Below are 21,263 nucleotides of genomic sequence, written 5' to 3'. Positions count from 1 at the left end.
GTCATCTACTTAGGACATACCAACATTGGATCAAAGAATTCTCTAAATAGTGAAAGATGGAGCTATGGTTGAGGAGTGATATTTAGGGGTCGAAATATAGAAATCACTAAAAACAAGTGAACAGGCGTAAAAATAACTGGATCCTACAATAAGAACACTTGGGATAAGGCTGCCATCAGGGAAAGGGGTGTTGATTGCCATTGGAATGCAATCCTATATCTTGCAATTAAAATTGAAAAATCAGTAAGTAGATTGTCACTCTGCTGTCAACATATTTGCTATTTCAAAGATTACATTAAATTGGATTGTGGTATAGATAATTTTGGGAGCTGTACCTGGCCTGATATCAGATTAGCGAGTTTTGAGAAGATTTGTAGCTCAGGTTGAGTTTCTGGATGTGAGTTTGCTCGCTGAGCTGGAAGGTTAGTTTTCAGACGTTTCGTCACCATTCTAGGTAACATCATCAGTGAGCCTCCGATGAAGCTTCATCGGAGGCTTACTGATGATGTTACCTAGAATGGTGACGAAACGTCTGAAAACTAACCTTCCAGCTCAGCGAGCAAACTCACATCCTGATATCACATTTTATGTGAACAGTAGCTTCTCTTCTGTCTGTGGAATCTTGAGTGACATTTGAGTATTTTCACTATGTCTCTAATTTTGATGGGTTTAGTTGCTTAAAAGAATGTTTTATAATGAGTACCAGTGTATTAGAATAATTCTGGACTTGAAACCACAATGTGGTTTTCTTTGCATTTTCTTATTATATGGAAATTGATTTGTAAATGCTAAGAAGATATAATTACTGACCTCACATGTATTCTCAATTAGAATTTCTCCACCATTGGTTGCCAATCTTTCAAATACCTAGGCCTTAAAGCTCTCTTCCTGAAGCTCTGTTCCAGGATCTGAAAAGACCTCAAGCCTTTTATTGGTTAATGTAGGTACTGTGATATTGAAATGGGTAGCGTGTTCCATCTCCATAATGGTGCCACCATAGAGCAATTAAAACTCTGGTAATCTTGTTGCACCATATATTACATTGAAGAGAAATGAAAAACAGGCTATTGTGGATCATTTACTGAACAACAATAAGTACTAAATGCACTGATTCAGTTGATTATTTTATCCTGTAGAGAATCCAACTTCTGAGATGAGTAATATCAAAGGCTGGAGTGTCGTCAGATTGCGGTATGTCTTGTTCACTGGTCAGAAAACTGATGGGGAACATATGTAAATACCCTGGAAGAGACCTGAAGGAACCACGTGCCATTCAGGCACTTAAGTAGACGCCATGAAGTCAGCCCCAATGACGGGATCACCAGCACAAATGCTCTGTCGTCTGGGAGCTGCGGGTCAGTTGGAAGTTGGCAACTCTTCATATCGTCAGCACTGACAGGAGTGACCAGTGTCAGTGAGGCACCCACATGAGGTCCAGGAAATGCTCACTATATTTCCCCAGGCCAAAGGTGAGTGAAGGCGTGTTATGGCTTGGACGTTGCGGTGGGCGGAGGGGCCAGAGATGCCATCGTGCCCATGGGGGTACCTTAAGGTTGGCATAGAGTGGCAGATAGTGAGGGACCGACTGGGAGACCACTGGAAAATGCTGTATGCTCCGTGGTCTCCATTGAGCCACCACTAAAGGAAAATGTGTGTCAGGTGGGGGTGGGGGATTCTGTGTGGTGCGGAGGACAGAGAGTGGAGTGGGTTTGATCGATTTATTAATAAGTCTCCTGAAGATCTCGCTCCCGGTTAACCGGAGTCCCTGGCGACCCATGAGCTTGCTGGGGAGAAGGGCCGGGGAAGAGGTTCTTTCCCGAGTTCAAATGATTACCACCGCCATGGGCTGCCTCCAACCCCCGCCTTCCTCCAGTAAATTATGAGCGGCAATTAAAACACACACAAACTCTATTCTGAGATAATGGGAACTCTATTCTGAATGGCATTCTATTCCCCAGTTGCAAAAGTGGAGCAAAAAGAAAACGAGTTTAGTGTTTTACACACTGTCAAAGCAGCAACTGAACGGTTTGATATACTCTGCGAATTTCTCGAGAAATATGTTTTGAATGGCGAATAATGATCTGCATTTCACTCTCTCGCGGTTAAGAAATGGCTCGATCTCCCGGTGCTGTTTCGGAACCCCGCGTTCATTTCTGCCATGATCAACGTCTTGTTTCGAGCAATTGTACGCAATTTTCAATGAATTCCGTTTTGCAGCCCTCGGCTGATTTCAGTGGAACCCGTAGAAAAGTGGAGCGCCGTGAAAGCTGCACTTGGCAAAAGAAATAATGAAGGGGGTTAAATCCTGTTTAGATTCGACTGTCAGCTGAACACTGTCACCTTTTGTTTTCTCAAGGTAAACTGCCTTCCAGCAGCCACTCAAACCGTTAGCTGGATGGGAAACCTTTATTTAGTGCAAAAATGACCCTTGTAATATGCTATTGCTGAAAACACGAAAATGTTAGCCTGGGTGTACAAAAATACCGCAGCGATTCCTCCCTCTATGTCTCTCCCACCCTTTCCGGACGTAAGATCGCCTGTAATTACAGAATTGGAGCAGTGTTCGGAACTGAACAGCGCTGAGAGAGACTGGAGGATGAGGCAGAGACTATTTCAATCAAAAGATTACCAGGAAACCAACGATTCCGTGGCGTTAATATTGAAGTTGGTTGTAGGAAACGATTCTGGTCGGGATTTTTTGTACAGTCTGTATTGAATCCGTCACTTGATGCGCTGGCTGACACTCCTCCGAAAGCAGATTTTGTTTTAAACAATCTGTTTCTCTTTTTCACTATTAACTTCACTGGCGTCGTGTGAAACTTTGCCGGATATTGTTGGGAAAGCCCGTGTACGGAACAATGCCTTTCCCTTTGCTGTGCCTTTCGCTATGAAATTAAGCTTTCTTCTTGCTCGGAGAAAAATAAAAACAAAATTGCAAAAACTCAGGGGTTCTTTCTGTGTTGACCCGTCTTTCCCAAAGTGGAATCGGAGCAGCTATGATGTTGGGTGTGTGTGTGTTTGTGTGTGTGTGGAGACTTTACTTTTCAGTACCTTAATAGGCTGCACAGTTTTAAACTTCGGTAGAAGTTCTAGGTGATACAACAGTTCAAGACAAGGATGGCCAGCATTCTTGCCACCACCCCGCCCCCAAAAGAAAGCACACTCTGGCTGTCTTCACATTTCTTGTTCGCTCCTGTTTCTTCAAATTTTGTGCTTACGGGGTTTTGGAAAGGGTTCTTTGTTCATCCAATTGCCTCGCTGATGGATAAATCAGTTCATATCAGAGTCGCGAACTTGATGCAAATGTCAATGAATTATTTAAACCTATAAATATAGGTACATATATGTTACACAAGTATACAGCAAGCCACAAACTTGCGCTCTTCAAATCTGATGTACTTTCCGTCGTCTCCTCTTGCGTTGCCTGTGTAGTGAGAACCGTTCCAATGTATTAGACCACAAATATAAACCCATGGTTGCAAATGATTTTTTTCTAGAAAGAGGCAGCAATAGCACATTCTTTCTTAGGTCAGTTCGTTGCAAACACTTTAATTATAGGTTCATGATTTACACCTAGTTTAATGGTGTGGAAATCTTAAACTCCAGTCGGTAACAGTGATTCTCGTTGTTCAGTTATAAATCGCTTTCTGGTTTTAGGTGGAACAAAAAGCAAGATCAATGAGTTGCCAACGGAGAGTGAGTAGTCTGGGTTGAACACTCGGTGTGAAATGGCGAGGTGTTCCCGTAGCTGGTGGGCAATACGACAGACAGCTTTAAAAGCTGGGGCTGGGGAGGGAGCGGCGCATGCGCAGCTGGTCGTGCCGCTTGCCCGCGGGAGGAGTCAAAGCTTCGAGTTGAGGAGGAGAGTGAGGGAGGGATGGAGTGAGTGAGGGAGGGAGGGGGGCGGAGGACAGGTGAGAGCCAGGGAGCGGAGCAGAGAGCACGAAGCCTGTATTGGATCATGGTCCTGTGTGGATCGCCCAGCCTGGAGTTGGTGTGTTTGCGGACGCCAGCGGATTGTGTGTAAAACCCGGTACAAACTGCGCAGAGGAGCTCAGGAAATACTGAGTGGCTGCAAGCAGGGAAAGGGAAGGAGAGGGCTTGAGGTTGGGGGGGGTGGGGGGGAAGGTCGTTGTTTGGAGACAGATCACCCAACTCTGCAAAGTTCAGGCTTCTGGCCACAGCCTCAGAATGTCAGCCAGGACTTTTGAACCATGTGTGTGGAACCGTTCACTGTCCGCGGACTCCGCTTTCTAGCAAGCCCGGACGCTGTGCCATACAAAATCCCAAGCCGAGTGCGGACCGAAAACTCGATTCGAGACCTCAAGAAGAAAATCTTGCCTGTTTGAACCCAGTGCCAACGGAGATCAGAAGAGAGAGGGAGTGCGGGGGGAGGGGGGTCAGCTGGGGAAAGCTCTCGCAGTTTATTGCTGACGATCTGGCCAAAGGCACTTCGTTCCTGAATATTTTATTCCATCCAAAGTGTTTCCGTACATCACGCCCACAGTTTGTTAGAAGCACTAATTATTTCTATTGCAGATGGACATTGATGTCAACAGCCCTCATTCCTTGGAAGAGAAGTAGTGGCGGTATTCTCCGCTCGGATCAGTTAAGAAAAAGGAATGCTGCTGAGACGTTAATTCACTGAACCAGGTTTCAATAATTCGATCTGCAAAGTCAATTTGCATCGTGTTGATCCTCGGAACCCTTAAGCCAAAGACATCTTAACCCGTTTCATGCTTTGGCGGGAGAGATCAGGACGTTAAGCACAATATCACCGTAGAGGAATTACCTGCTTGATACTGTAAGGTTGGATTACTCGGTGACGCTTTGCCAAAGAAGTATGAGGGTAGGTCCGCCGTGAGATTGCAGCATCGTTCGTGGCTTTTTTAAAAAAAGAAATTGAGATGTACAAATGTTATCTTGTAAGTGAGCTGTGCTATTAGTAACCTTTTATATAAGCCTGCGATAGCAGTGTGAATCATGGCCATTTCTAATGTTAGATGCTGTAGTAAAAAAACGTCAGGCTCGACAAGTACGTGTTCGCTCTTACGTTTGGTCGGGAGCCTTGCTTTTTTTTAACTGCAATACTATATAAAAAAACTGCAGAATATGGTTCTGGACAGGAAGTGGCTTTTATAAATTGCACACAGGCAGATTGCAATTGGTGATGCTATCTAAGAAATATCTTCTCCGAACTCACCATCTCAATGGTTCTCTATTTTAATGTTAACTGTTGAGTCTAGTTGTACATGACAGGATGTAATAACAATGACATTACGGAGGTCCAGTCAAGAACTAATTTCAGTTTGGGTGAACATGCACATTGTCTCAGATGGTAGTGCAGGTATTTCTGTCCAAGCCATGTGAAAATAACCCTCTTCCCCTCTGGGGCTTCTGGTACCTATTCATGCTATTTAAAAAAGTCTGGAATGTGTGCACAATTACATTTTAGTTTTAAAAATGATTACAAATGTATACTTTACAAGTTCTGTGCAACTAACCGTATTTTCTCAAACGGTGTGTAGCTCCATCTAGTGTGGAGTGACCTTCGTGCGCTTGTTTCATTCCAAACAAAATAGCTCAGGTTAATCTTTTTGAAGACGCAGCCAAAGGGAGCTGAAAAACTATATCACAGTTTTAAAAATGTCACAGCTAACAAAATAACGCCGAGGTTTTGCAAACCAATAACGCGAATCTAATGTAAATAAACTTATTATTTTCCGTTAGACGTCACGTTGAAATCAGTGGTGATTTTAAATTACATTTAAGTGGCCCCTCGTCATTTGCTGAACTGCCACCTCGAGAATGTGGAAAAATACAACCGCAGGAAGTTACTCCCTTGTAATGATTCCTAGTTTTTCAACGTGCACACTGCTGCGGGGGTTGTGGGGGGGAACAACAATCCGTGACTAGAACGAATATGATTTGATTTACAACCTGCTAAATTCATGACTTTAATGGAGTGCCAAAGAAAATAAAGCCGTCCACTGGTCTCAAATGATCATTGAGTTGAAGGCTTCTTAACCCCAAAGTCATGTTTACTGACCCGGACAGGGGCAACTTCTGCAAAGAATGACAAATAAAAGCGGCTTGTCCCCAAATCGCGGTATTTAAACACGACAAAAAAATGTTGACGAAGTTGGCAAACATAGGGCCTGAAATTTTCAGCAGCATCAAACATCAAGAGTGAAAGTAAAAAATGAATTTTCACATCCGAACCCAGTGGATTCGCAGTGCCGGGGAAAATGTATTTGCACATCTACCCGGAAACATCATCATTTAAAAAGAAATGCAGTGACTAAGATGCAGGATTTTAGTTTTCACACATTGTAATGGTCGAATTCCACTTTTACCTGGAAGCTGTCGCCATTATTTCAAAACACTAACTGCTCAAGCGAGGTGATGCTAAACAGAATGGTTGTTGGAGATTGCACTATATTACAAGCGGGACTGTACATTGCAGAACAACTGTGACTCTGGAATTTTGATGTCTTAAGTTTCGGATGATCACGAACTTAATGTTGATGTCTTAAGCACAACAAAAGGAAATAGTGTCATGGAGCAGGTTTGCCTTCTCCCCTCCACAGCTTTGTCTACAGTTGCAGGGGCCAATTTACTTTTTTTTGCATATACACCGGAAGTCTTGCATTGTTACAGTTTGCCTGACGCGACCTTTTAAAAATGTCCCTGAATAGTTCAGCCGGCCGACTCACCCTTAACGAGATCGGACTTATAGAAACGGATTGTCTGTTCCCTGAAATTGAAAGAGGTCCAGGCATCAGTCAGGGAAATGTCTTTAGAAGATGCGAGTTGCACGTCCTTGGGTAGAGGAAAAAGGGGGTCTTTTTAAGGCGTAGTTTCTAACCGAATGGAGTACCGAGTCTGAAATGGTAAGTTGTTATTCCTGTTGATTTTGAGGGGGTGTTTTTTTTTGGGGGGGGGAGGTGTTGGGGGTGTTTGAATAGGCTGTAATTGGAATCAATAGACCATCTGCCTTGAGCAAGAAATAATAATCGTAGAAAGAACGTTGTATAATTGGCTGCTGATTCTGAACTCGCAAAAGAGGAGGCACTGTCATGGGAGTGGGGAGATAAGGGCCCGGCGTACAAGATTCCTACCATTGCAGGAGACTTAAATGACTGCATGTTCTGGAGCATTATACTAGAAGTGACAGGACCTCTGCTGTTGGGGGAGCGTTCGGAAGTGAGTGTTTATTGGGCACGATATAATCTTATGTTTGAGATGTATTTTGGTGGTGCTGGCCACCTTGCCTTCAGCCAGCAACCACCCCCTCCCCACACCCCAACTTTAGAAATTGGAAAACAAATTGCAAGTGATTCGTCAAATTGGTGATGTTGGTTTTATTCGTAGTTGAAACTTAACTTCTCCAGAAGAGGTCTTGAGATGAATAAATTAACGTATTTCTCGTTGACGAGTTGTTCGCGAAGTTCAATCACTTTATGTATTAACTTTAATGAAAGTGATTGCACTGGCCTATTATAATACTGGACACGTCTTTTTAAAATCACAGCCAGATGATTCCTTAACTTTCATTGAACAGTCAAAATAATTCAATGACTATTTCTGGAATTTTATTTGCGAGAAATAGTATGGATGCGGAAAGCATAAAATGATACAAGGGCTTTCTAAAACACGTAGACAGAGGATTAGTGCTCTGACGTTGAAACTGACTACCTAATATATTGAAAAAGTGAGAAGCAATAAATTTGCTGTAGCAGTTACAGAGATAGAAAAAACACGGTACGTCCGTTTCAGCTGTGTGATACAGATCCATTTAAACCACAACCTATTCCAGAACGATTGCTATTTTTGGAATTGCACAAATACGTTCAGTTCGCCATTTTGGCGAACACTGACAGGTAACTTTTCAGTTCACGTTGAGTGGAATCTGTTTCGAAGTCTTACAACTATATCCTCGCTGTCCTTTTTACTTCAGTTTCGGAGGTTTCCTGACTCCCTCCCATTCGATCATCCAAGGGATGAGGGAGCCACCGTGTGTTGAACGCAAGATTTGTGGAAACATGACCTCTAAGCTGATTTTAAAAAAATGTATCTTTGCCACTTTGACGGGAAGTTTGTGTTTGTGTGTGTGTGTGTGTGTGTTTGTTGGGGGGGGGGAGGTGCGTGAGGGGTAGAGGATGGGAAAATGATGCGGGGTTGGAGTTTAGCTTCCACATTTTGAAACCCATTTCAAATCATACAACCACCGATTTCTGATTGCTTGGCAGTTAAGTCTGCGTTGGTTGAACATTATAAGTAGATTAAGTGTTTTAGATCGACTACAAACCCTTCTGACAGTTTATTTTCAAAGCAACGGAACGATGAAAAATAAATGACCTTACGAAAATCAAAACAACAAAATACCCCGCAGGGTGTCATTTGTAAAGCTCCTGCATATCTCACCCCCACCCACCCCCATGAATATCCGTCTCTCATTTTGATGGTTATCATATAATCGTATTACGGAAGTAACATTCGTATTGTGAGGAACCCTCATCCATCCACTCTCTGCTAGCTGCGGTGCAGCAATCTGTCCGAGCCGTGCAAAGAGGTCGCTGGCTGCAAACTGCACTGAGCTGGAATCTTTTGTTAGAAACTAATAGCCGTGTGCCTCCAGCTTCCTGATATCTCCAGAGCATAGACGATGGTTTTGATATTGCTTTTCAATTTGGCTTTGGACATTGGAATTTTCAGATAAGTAAGTGTGTCTGGAGACAGGTTCAGTGATAAATGACCAGGCTGTGACATCTAGGTGATAGATGTGGGGATGCGGATATAAGGTAAAGTTGCTCTGTGCTTCATCATGTTTGGGCACTGGGCAGGGACAAAGTCAGTAAAGATGTTTGGACGGCTGTCTGTCAGTTCCTTTCCCTCTTCATTTCTCTACTTCTTAAAAAAAACGCATTCTTTATTTGCTGTCGTGAAAAACTGACTTACTATTTGCATTCTAAGAATACTTTGAAGCAAAACAGAAATGTGACGGGAATAGGAGAAGTGTAGATCACTCCAATTGAACAACAGCAACAGAAAGAGGGCATGGAACTGTTGGCCTTGTTGAAATAATCTCTTTCCACAAGGAAACAACTGACCATGAGACTCTACAATTCTACCTTTTCAGATGTAAATAATTCTTAGTTGGGAATCTAAGTCGTTCGTTGTTCTCATTTTGCTGTGTCACCGGCTCTAATTAAGAAATCAGAGCTTTCCAAATATATTTGAGTGAGCTCTACAATCTCCACCCAGCCCATGTGATCGAAACAGTTTCCTGTTTAAATATTTCTGCTTAGGAAGATATTTACATAACGTTTTGATGATCTCCTAACATGTACTAAGTGCACTTAGTGCAATTTATATAAACAAATATTGTGACTACTAGCGGTAGTGCACTTATCTCGCATTGATTATCATCAAACAGTCATAGAAGGACGGTTGACTCCACACAATCCTATCATCTGTTAGTGTATCAGATTGCAGTCTGAATATTTCAGTGATAAAACATAAAAAAAAGCCCAGAACCGACAGAACATTTTATCTATTGGCGTAAACACGGGAAATTGAAGTGAATCGTACCGCGCATTAAAAACGTTAAAGACCCAGGGTTTTCTTCTTTCATATTAGTGTTTTAAAACTCATTTTCCATAAACTGCCTGTGGACACCAAGCTAAATATTTCATGCTTAATCATTTTATATCTTTTTTGACAAAAAAACCTACACGGTCAATTTGCCCAGAGAACTATTTCTTTAGTTCTCCTCAGAGTAAGTTAGATGTTAGAAGTAATTCTCAAAATAGTCGGCTAATCGCTCTACTTGAAGAGGCCACAGAGTACAATGTTACCTCCGTAACATCAAATCCATTTTAATCTTATTATTTCAAATGATCACATCGATCTTCGTTATTGTCAATAAAGGCCTATAGCATTTGCCTTCCAAAAAAAAGTGTATTTGACATAACTGGACATAATCCAGGAATTCACCAATCCTATAATTTTAGCACAGTTTCCTTTACTTTCACCATTTACAATGGGAGTTTTCGTGTGGCTAACAGAAGTAGGTTTATATTGACTAGGCACGTTGCCATTTTGGTTTAAAACTCAGGCTTTTCGTAAATTATTGCAGAGCGTTGAATTCTCCATAGATAACTGCAAGCAAGAACTAGTATTTGAAGCTTCATTGTTATCACCTAGTGTCTGCAGATGGGTTTGTTATGACACATGTTGATGCATATAGTTTGTTCCTCAAAACGAAGATCCTCTCAAGATTAGAATAACTGAACATGAGAAACAAAATTCTGTATAACCTGTTTATGGCTTAAATTACACACGCCAGTGTCGACGAAGTTGTCTCCCCGATTAACTATTAATTTCTTGATCCAATTTTATACTATGATAACTAGACAAAACGCAGCAATTCCATATTATCAGGTGGGATATTAACATCGTGAATATTTCAATTTCTTCTTCAATTTATATTCTCATCTCGTGCATATGACAATTTAAGAAAATAAAACTGCTGAGTGAATAGTACCCGTTCCACGTACATTTTGTTTTGCACAGAGGACACCAACACCTTCCCCTTATAAGACAGAAACATTTCCACATACTGTGGTCGTCTCTTCACTGACTGCCAATAATATCTGAAAAGTGGGTGGGTAAATTCTTATATTTTTTTGGACGCAGATGACCATCTTAACGATTATCTCCATGATGAATCTAATAGAGATATTTGCAACCATGTTGTTCTTGGATAGGTTATCTTTTTGAGACAACAGATTGCCATTTCTTAGAATTGCAAGTTGCCCGAAAATGGACTCCAGTAAAGTTTGCTTGTAAGTGAAAGTTAATAAAGCATCTGATCCCCATTCTTAAAAAAAAGCTTTCTCCAATGCCTCGTAATATTCAGAGAGTACCTGTTGAGAGCACCGGAACTATCAGCTGCATAGATTCTTAACACATCTATTTTCAGACTGAGCCAAATACTACTTTAAATAATGTTAAGAGGCATAGCGTTATCTTTTTAATCCGTGGACTATTCCCCGTTCGTAATGGTAAAACAAAATCCAGCCTCTATCCTCCTTGGATTAACGGAAAGCTGATTTGAAAGTCGGGTATTTCGGAGATGCTTGAAATTGGAAGCCCATTTAAAAGCGAGGCAGTGAGACAGTGCCATATTTTTCAATGTCACACCATTTGAAGGGTACATTTAAAAGCTGCGAGCTCAATTATTAGACGTTGGTAGAATGAAAATCCAATGGCAATATACTGTTGCGTTTTAGTTTGATGGCAATGTGCAAGTCGTAACGTAAATATTCTTGAATATTTTTAAAAAAGACACGTTAGTATATGGGTGAAATGGATGTGACCAATTTCATTGCTCAAAATCCTACTGTAACGTGAAGATATCTATTACATACCACCAGAGGAAAGACTATCAAAAACGTTTAATTTGAAAGCGAAACCTTTGTGTTCATATTTTATTTCAGTTGGAACCACCTTAATTTCCTTCCCAGCCGCCAGCCTCCTATTTTGCTGAACTTGCCCTGTCACCGTTTCATGGTTGTTCGGCATTATTAGTTGGTGGCAGCAAGTTCTCATACTTATTTTCACGCCAGCAGTACAACTTGTAGATCAATGCAATCATTTCCGCATGCACAGTTCTGGCAAGCAATCTGAATATTTTGCTTTGCAAGCGGATCGCAGAATTCACGGCTCTTTCTATCCATTTGTTTGCTTAGTGGGAGTGTGTCAGTTGAAACCCAAACATTTTAAATGTCACCCAGGTATTCGAGAAAAGCCCTTTAGGTTTCAATATGCTTGCAAAAGGGAGGTGATTTTGTATAGCCCTGAGATGAGAAGAGTTGCCAAACATTGTCTGTCCACTGCCTGTCAAAAGAAGAATGAGATGTTAGAATATGTAAATTGCTGATTAAAACTTATGTCTAACTATTTGATATCATGCTTCACCAATAGAAAGCAGCAAGAGGAATTGTGCAACTTGTGTAGAACTGCAGTCTGAAGTTGGAAACATGAACCCAAATAGGTTGGAAATGGAAAGGGTCTTTATGGGCGCGGTGCAGTTCTATTTAAGATTTCTTTTAAAAAAGTTAGCTACACCGCAGTCTGGTAACATCGGGAACAGATGTTCCTATGGTCGGATTTGATTAAACACTGGTGACGAAAGCATTTATATGGCGTTGTAGAAAACAAAATACTTCGGAAATTTCATACTTTGACAGTTAACTCGGGGTCGACAAAGTAGAGAGAATAAACTCATTATATAAAAAAAGCAAACTCCTTCACGTTTTGGCTTAGCTTCATTTTGGGTGAGTACTTTATCAACTTTTTTTTAGTTTTAACATTTCCAAATGTAAGGGGTCATTTAAAGAAGTGTGTTCAAAGTAACGTTTGTGTTTTGCATGTGGTGCATACCTTGGATTGGAACCACACAGCTCAGCTATAGCCGATGTTTTGGAGAGGTTGTGGGGGATTGTTGACACTCTGTGTGAGGCTGAGCCCCTAGTATATCCAGAAGTGTGTGCTGTACATAATTCTAACTCTCGGCAACAATATGTTAGCTCGTTGTGAGTCTTGAGGTTGAGGGGTTGGCTTTGAGACTAAATTCAGTGCCCCTCCACTGCAAAGGAAATGTGGTCTCTAGGATGCTCCTCAGTTCGACGTGTTCTCACAATACAGCACTCTCCTGTACATCACGAGGAATTTTTTGGATATGACGTGTTTGCACATTACAATATGAATAAAATTACTTGTTTATATATATATATATATCAGTTTTCAATCTCGCTATTGCTGCCTTTTAAAGTGACGTCGCATCACTGGAGACGATTTTTTTTCCATACTTAAATCTTGATCTGGGTAGACGGTGATGCTGGCTGACCTTACCTACGTTTTATTGTTTTGAATCATTCGGGAAAATGTGTTTAAGTTTTCTAAGTAGTACCCACCTGTTAGCTAAATGTTACTTGCCGGGCGAAATATCCCGTTTCGGTGGAAGGTGAATTGAAGTCGTCCGTCCCACTTAGTCACCTAAAGCTGGGAGTGGAAATGGAATTAAAGTGTGACAGAACTGTATTTCACGTGTAATTCATCGACTGTCGCCCTGCAAAAAAAATCTGGTTGGATTCCCGAATGACTTATCAGAATTTATCTGTGAAGTTATCGTGAGATTGCATGCATCAGTATAGATACGAAGGGCCGAATGGCGTCCTCCTGTATGGTAAAATTCGCTGATTATCGGGAGTTATAATGTCGAGGAAATATGACCTGAATTGGTAACTATATATTTAAAGGGTGATACAATGGCTCCAGTAAGTAACAAGAGAAATCTTTCTTTAGAAGAACCGGTTATTTAATTTCTTGCTCTAAAGTCAAGCGGTTTTTTCTTCCTCTCTGACAGTAGTCATGTTTTCTACACAAAACGGGAATATGTTTCAGACCTAGTCATATAAACATGTCTGAAGGCTCAGACTCCTCTAATGGTAGACCACTTGTCGCGGCCGATCTAACCTGTTACCACCAAAATGTAAAAGCGGACCATTGAAGCGCACTATTACTTAATATGTGTTGTTCACGAGGATTGGAATGATTTTACAGACTACCATTTAAGAATATGGACACATTTCTTCCGATGATCGTTTGTTGTGCTTTTATACTCAAACCCAAACTAGGAGTCACCACCTCTTGGCAAATATTTACACGTAAATTATCACCTCCGTTGAGAATAATTGAGAAGAATTCTCCCCTCTCGTTTGGTTATTTTGGCCGTGTTTCAAAACTATCGAAAACAACCCTGTGCAGGATCAGTTGAATTCAGCCTTTGCCAATAGGACAGAGGATGTTAAGACGCGTCAAATGTTCATTTCTATGGACCTTTAAATATTGACTTTAACCGTCCAAAGTCACAGATCTCGGCTTGTCCAATCTTGGTGCACCAAGAATCTAAGCTAAAAGTCTAATCTGCGTGTCCCATGTAAGCGATTAGTTCACATTTCAGTCTATTTTCTGTGCCGAAAATTGTGCCCCTGAATAGTCCAGCTGAGGCAGAATAGCAACGTTATAGTAAAATGGTGGTTTTTGAGACTGAACTCGTTCTGGCTGCAACTGTCCGCTAATGACAGTGATTCAGACACATCTGGTAAATTGTCCCAGATGTACATGAGTTAGTGTAATTGATGGTCAGCCAATAGAAGGTTAGAGATGTTCCTTGAACGCAAGGAGCCACCTTTATTCCTAAAGGTACCGTGTTAACATTATTGCATTACCGGCCATCATTCTTGCGAACATCTTTCTATTCTCACCGGCTTCCTTGATGTGTATCGGTTCTGATTTATGTTGTGCAGATTGGAGGGGAGACAGTACAGGGAACGGTTTACTCAGCTTTGAAAAGTGCCATGGCCTGGAGGTACCTGTTGGTTACTGCCACACTCTTATCGGGCTGCAAACACGTCTTGGTAGAAGCAAGCTCCTGGTGGTGAGTTCCACTTTTTAAAAGGATGTGTTATCATTATAAACGCTAACGGTGCATCTTTGTGTCTGAGCTCCATGGTTATGGGGTAAACCCATTCAAACCCTGTGGTGTAGACGCCATCCCAGTACAAAGTCCGTCCATGTACACTTATCCCTTCCATGTGTTCTTTTTAATTGCAAAAAAACACTAACGCCGTGATCTATGCTTAATATTTCGGACATGCAGAGTCCATTTCCTCAAAGTGTTTGTCGAAGAGGTAACCTACGTGAAAATCGGACGGTCTGCTGTGAAGCAAATGCTGCCTCCGCAGCATTGCTTTATGCAATGTAGCGGCCTCCTACCATTATTAAAATCTCCTATTACAGAGTAAAGGGGACATCGAAGTAATTGACAGAATGAAGAACCTCCCGTGTACAGACAACTTTTTCCCCATCAGTGTCTTTAGTTTTAGGAATTCTGCATGATGGGGGAACTCAATTCCTTATGAACAAAGGACTTTATACGTGACTACTGAACCTTTACCATAGAGTTTTGAAAGACCAGTACTGGGATAATTATGCTATTTCTATTTTCACGATATATTTCCTCAAACCTATACCTGTCAAAATGAGCACTTTTTAAACTTAACATAGCTGATAGCCCACTTGCAGTTTGATTGTTAAGAACTGATTTATGGGAATCACCTGCAAGAGTTGTTTCAGTTGCACATGGGCTCAGCAAGGTTAAATCGGAGCACCCAGGACACATCTGACTGGCTGCAAGAAATTATTTGTCAATTTAATTTAAAGTAATTCAACTAGAACTATGAAGAAAGTACTGAGTTCTTTTCCTGAGTTAATTAATGTTGTTTACTATTATACCAAATCTACCTTTTAAATATTAACAACTTTGCTTTCTTCCTGGGTTGTTAGCAAGGATATTTGCAAAAGGAATGGCTTCTCACTCCATTTGAATTATTAAAACACATTTAATTTTCAACTGTCCTAATGTCTGAGTTGATCTATACCTTAACTGAGTCAAATTTCACATAGAGTTTCTTGCTGCAGTAAACTGTTAAGAATCTGTGTCCTGAATTACTTTGTCTTCCTGAAGTACTTTGTTTTCACCATCTTCCACCTCTGCCTTGTAGACTGTGCCTGGTAAATTGTGAATTTTTGTTTCTGTCTATCCTCGAGTTCTCTAGCCGCAATCGTAAATGCTTAGTGGTCTTTCCTTAAATTACAAATTCTTGAAAACTATGAATAGAGAAGATATTTTTTCCTAAACTTTTCTTTTTCTCCTCTTCAGGTCTTTAGCCATGAATCCCATTCAAATACCTGAGGTGTACATTATAGGAGCCCAGCCTTTGTGTAGCCAACTGGCTGGGCTTTCTCAAGGCCAAAAGAAGCTTTGCCAGTTGTACCGGGATCACATGCAGTACATTGGAGAGGGCGCTAAAACTGGCATCAAGGAATGCCAACATCAATTCAGGCATCGGCGGTGGAATTGCAGCACTGTTGATAACACATCCGTCTTCGGCAGGGTCATGCAGATAGGTACATTCCCTCCAAAATTATACACATTGTGTTAGAAATTGAAGTTGGTGTTAACATATCTACATTTGTACAAATATTTCTGCATTTCTTAATAGCACTACAGAAATATACGAATTGCAACAAAGTTGCCTTTGTTTGTACATTCCTGTTGAATAGACTTCTTTATAATTTCCTGCTTGAATGACCTTAAAAAGTCTGTTCATTCTTATTAGGTAGTTTGTCTTTTATATTTTCCCTTTTAATAGTCTGACACATTTCGGTCATCACTAACTAATATATCTTCACCTTGCCATGAAGTCAGGTATGAGAAAGATCTGAATAACAGCAACTCTATTAAAATAAAACTACAGAACAGGTAAATACATAAACTACAAGTAATGCACCACTATACTTAGAATAAACAAATTAATTAGATATTATCAACCAATTTCAAATATTTCACTCAGTCAGAAACCTCACCGATAATATGTCACTGTTACATTCTAAGACTACAAAGCACAATTTGTAGCCGGAAAATTCCATGTTACATTGTCAGTTTACATACCACATCCCATCAGGAGAAATCTGCAGAGCTCAACTCCTTGATGGTAAAAGTATTAATGTTTGCAAAATCTGCATGAAGTAATGTATTTAACTCTAGTTGGTTACCAGTTAAAGGCACACATTAATTAAAACAAACAGGGATATGCAGTTCATGATTTAATTTTAAGGGATTGACTTCATCATGAATGTGAATTCTACATGTCTTGCACAATTCAAGAGAGACAGTTTTAAAGTTTAGGAGAAGCACAGTTGATGTGGATGATGAATGTGGTAATGACAGCTACATCTTCATCTGGTTTTGGGTTGGACTTGGGTAGACCACATCAACAGAAGAGCCATGCTAAAACTGCCAGAGATTTAAACTATTTTTGTTTGGATTAACATTTTTTAAATCTTATAAGCAAACATAAACATGTATTGACTCTTTAAGTATGGTCACTTTTTTCTATAATTCCATTCAAAATTTATCCCTCACCAAACACTATGACAAGTAAGGATTATCTGGTCATTATCAGATTTGTTTGTTAGACTTTACTGTGGGTTGATTGCCTGCTGCATTTTCTACAGTAATACATTGACAACACTTCAAAAAGACAAATTCATTGACTATAAATTGCTTTGGAATGTCTTGAGGTTATGAAAGGCACATTGGAAATGTATATGTTTCTTTTGTAAGGTATGACAATCTTGACTTCCAGTCTCAAAGAACTGTCATGGAACTAAGTTAAATGTTCAACTTTCTTCATCTTAATTAACTTCAGCAAGGTCAAGCCGATAAAAAATTGATTTAACAGCACTTTTGGTCATGGGCAGGGATTGTATTTTTCATATGTTCAACCATTGTACACATATCCAGTCTTGGGCCAATATCTAGTGACACCATAGTTCCAGTTTATTGAAGTATTGGAAACTGGAATAACTGCAATTCCTGCTTACATTTCACTACAAATTACAAGTCAGTCTAAAAATGGTGACCTGATGTAAAATCTTATCAAATATTGCCCATCGCTCATTTCTTTTGCAAGAGTTGATACAATAACTCAGAATCATTTTATGTTTGCTTCTGTATTCTTTAAAATATTACATTTTTTATTGCTTTTCATTTTTACTTTAACTTTGGCTAACAGTTAAACTGGCAAACAGCCTTGGTGTGAAAAGCAAAGAAACTAGCTTGTTCTCCTGTTGTACGATATTTTTGTATTTCCTCTGCATTTGATCTTATGTGGCCTTTTGCAGTATTTCTTTAACTAACCTTTAAGCTCCTTGTCTACTTTAAAGCAATATTTTCTTCAAAGTTCCTTCTTCTTAACATGACAATGAAAACTTAATCCAGACCTTTATTGTCAAAAATGGCAAATAATCTGTACAAAGTTTTGTTTTAGTAATAATTGGAACTATATAAATGTATAAATCTTAAGCAGAGCTACTTGTGATATATTTTTCTTATTGGACTTTGGTATGGTGTTGAATAGAAGGCAGGAGTTTTCTCCAGTGCAGTTAAATTGAAAGTGAATGGAAGATCAAAGAATTTAGAGTACAGATTATGTTCCCATACAAATCAAGTTTCTGTAATTGTTTGCACTTGCCTTATGAACATGCTACTAGAGGACAGCCTTAAATCTTCAAAATTGGTCACACCCCAGATCAATTTAATCACTATTATGAATTTCTACTGATTGCTCCTGTTTGCAGGCCTTCAAATGCTCTTAAAATGAAAGCACCTTTGACAAGTTTGTTTTTGATAACCTTCTAAGAAACTGACTACTGTACTGTAATATAATTTGTAACTGGTTCTGTGTAGATTTTTGAAAAATCATTTACAGTTATTTAAAATCAGGCTGCTGACAGGTAGTCTAAAGTACAATGAAAAATTTTTACTTTGTGATAGATCAGATGCTAATAAAATTGCATTAGATTCTTACTCTTAAGTACATTAAGGAATATTCATTGCTACAAATATTACTTTAAAGAAAGTTCTAAAAGTTTCCTATTGCACTGCCTATGCATTCGCACCTGAACAGTGATGCAAGTTTGAATACAGTTTGTGTCTGGAGCACAAATTGTGCTCAAAAGAGAACCTGTTGGCATTGTTGACTATTAATGATGTAGCTCTATACTACAGATGCAATGGTTGGAGTTTTCAAATAAATTTTGGAGCAAAATTGGAGGAAGTTCCGTTAGATTTTATTTTCCATTTGTCTTTCTTTAATTCATTAAGAAGACCGAGGTTAGAATGTTATGTGCTAATACTGTAGAAATAATCTCCATATTCGTTGATATACTCCAGGAACAAACGATGATTATTTGAGACAGTCAACTGTGTAGCACAGCTTTTATATGGAAAGAGTTTTCACCTTTCTTTGGATAACGTAATAAACGCAGTTATTTAAATTTTCCAACAACTGAGGGTCTTCTGGGTCTTCCACAATAAGCCAAGATAATGTGTCGAAATTAATTATCAGATTGATTTTGAATGTGTGTTTTTTTAAAATACGTTGATTGATTTACCCTGTTGCATTGAAGCCTTTTATAATTCCCATTAGGAAGCCGGGAGACTGCATTCACCTACGGGATCTCAGCTGCTGGAGTGGTGCATGCTATCAGCCGTGCTTGTCGTGAAGGGGAGCTGGCTACATGTGGCTGCAGTCGTGCTGCACGGCCCAAGGATTTACCACGTGATTGGCTATGGGGTGGCTGTGGAGATAACGTAGAATATGGCTACCGGTTTGCAAAGGAGTTTGTGGATGCCAGGGAGAGGGAGAAGATCTATCAGAAAGGAACGTATGATAGTGCCAGGACATTCATGAATCTGCATAACAACGAGGCTGGAAGAAGGGTAAACTGATTTTCCTTACTTTGAATTTATTATATACATTAACGTACATTAACAATAATTGATCAAGGAGAGATCAATATAATTTTCTTTTTCTTTGCTATTTCATTTTTAAAATTAGCTGCAAATAACTTTTCTTCTCACAATTACTTGTGACCAATTTTACAATGCTCAAAGTATCAATTAAACTCCATGTATAGCCTGTGAGTCAAGAGATTGAAAATTTCATGCTGCAGTTGTGGGGTGAGACTTCAGTGAGGCACTGAGGTAATTCAACATTGTCAGGTGTTCTGTCCTTCGGATGCAAAGTTCAGCATTGGCTTCTTGTCAATTTTAGAGATCAAGGTAGTTGCATGAGATTAAATGGAATGAATCAAAGAATTGGGAGTTCCCCAGTTCTTTGGCTAAAAACTCTCCCAGAAATAATACTACCTGAAACTGATCTCACTGTCAGCTTGTTGCATCTTGCTGTATGCAAATTTGTTTTCACTGTTGCCCCGATATTACAAACTCCACATCACAAGGAAATATATATTGCCTTTAGGTTGATGAATAGGTTTTGCATAAATGTTTTATTATGTCTATAATAAACATTTATAAGTGGCCTTCTATTATGTTGTTAATTTGTGCAGCAGCAGAATTTGTTTATATGACTAATTAGAAAGACAAGTAATTTGCTTGGGTCTGGAGTCAAATATGGGTTCATCCAGGTGAGGATGGCAGACTTTCTCCTCTAACAGACATTAGTGAATTAGGTGGGTATTTACTAATTTGGTAGTTTAACTGTCACTGTTTCTAAGATTAGCTTTTTAGATTGGATTTTTAAAATTTAAATTAAATTCCCCAGCTGCTATGTGGGATCCGAATCCATGCTCTGGATCATTAGTTCAGACCTCTGGATTACTAGTTCAATAACACTGCAACATTGCTACTGTACCCTATTAGGTCAGCTTAGCACAACCAGATTCAAGTTCGTTTATGGAAGCAAGATATTTTGTGTCTCTTTTCCGGTTTTCAGCCATCTAATCTTCAGGCCATTGTATAAATTTGCCAATTTGAGTGTAAGATGTGCTCAATTGTGGACCTTTAATCTCTCTGCCTGAGTTGTTGACAGTGAGAGATTTTTAAAAATTCACAAAGGACATTATTTGAATAACTTCATCTACATTCTTATACTCAGAATTCTGATATAGCTATTCCTAGTAATGGTTAATGCACAGCTTAGGGTTGGAATGTGGGCGAAATAGGACTGGACAAATTATATAACAAACCTGCACATTCCATAAAAGGTACAGCAGCGTTCTATGCATTCCAAGACCCAGCCATATACATTAATACAGCCCTGTATGTCGGTGATTTCTAATTAGCAAAAGAGTTGCAGACTATTCTAATGCAACAGCTTCTTCACTGGTTTGAGCTAACTGCTCTAATTGCACTTAAATGTAGAGAAACATGAATTGATTTTGGCAGGAACAGAATTTGCTCAAATTTAAACATATGGAACATTACAAACGTTTTTGTTTCCCTGTCATCCATTGCAAATAGTTTATAGTTTGTCTCCATGGGCACTAATGCGTGTAGCCAGCTGTCTTAAAATTGAGTCTGAAGCTGACAATGACAGGCGTAATCCTTGATAGTGAGATATGGTCCAGCGCAATTAAAGTAAACTCTAGACTTACTTGAGTGAGTTGTCAAAATAATCGTTTTTTTGAAAAAATTGTATCCATTGACATCATGCTTTTCTTCCTATACTAGTACCTATTCCACATTTTATTTCATTGGTAAGATCAATGATTTGAAACTTGTCAGAGATGAAAGAGTGGTGCTTCTTATTTCTGTGTACACT

General features: G+C 39.6%; 1 protein-coding gene across 10 annotated transcripts in view; it reads left to right on the top strand.

Moving 5' to 3' along the window:
* The first annotated feature begins 1,321 nt into the window (after nt 1-1,321).
* The window catches only part of wnt5a (wingless-type MMTV integration site family, member 5a), a 33,196-nt gene continuing 13,254 nt past the window's right edge, over nt 1,322-21,263 (top strand). Inside the window, exons 1-6 of one of the 10 annotated variants that reach the window (XM_048547540.2) lie at nt 4,133-4,849; nt 7,961-8,073; nt 13,938-14,008; nt 14,379-14,509; nt 15,794-16,041; nt 19,128-19,420. In XM_048547540.2, coding sequence (XP_048403497.1) covers nt 14,430-14,509; nt 15,794-16,041; nt 19,128-19,420 — 621 coding nt within the window. In that variant the 5' untranslated portion in view covers nt 4,133-4,849; nt 7,961-8,073; nt 13,938-14,008; nt 14,379-14,429. The other 9 variants (XM_059649886.1, XM_048547536.2, XM_048547544.2 and 6 more) reach the window with 9 other exon arrangements.

The sequence above is a fragment of the Stegostoma tigrinum genome, chromosome 11 (genome assembly GCF_030684315.1).
Source record: "Stegostoma tigrinum isolate sSteTig4 chromosome 11, sSteTig4.hap1, whole genome shotgun sequence".
Lineage (NCBI taxonomy): Eukaryota > Metazoa > Chordata > Chondrichthyes > Orectolobiformes > Stegostomatidae > Stegostoma > Stegostoma tigrinum.
Note: the sequence above shows the minus strand (reverse complement) of the source record. Positions and strands in the feature narration are given on the sequence as shown.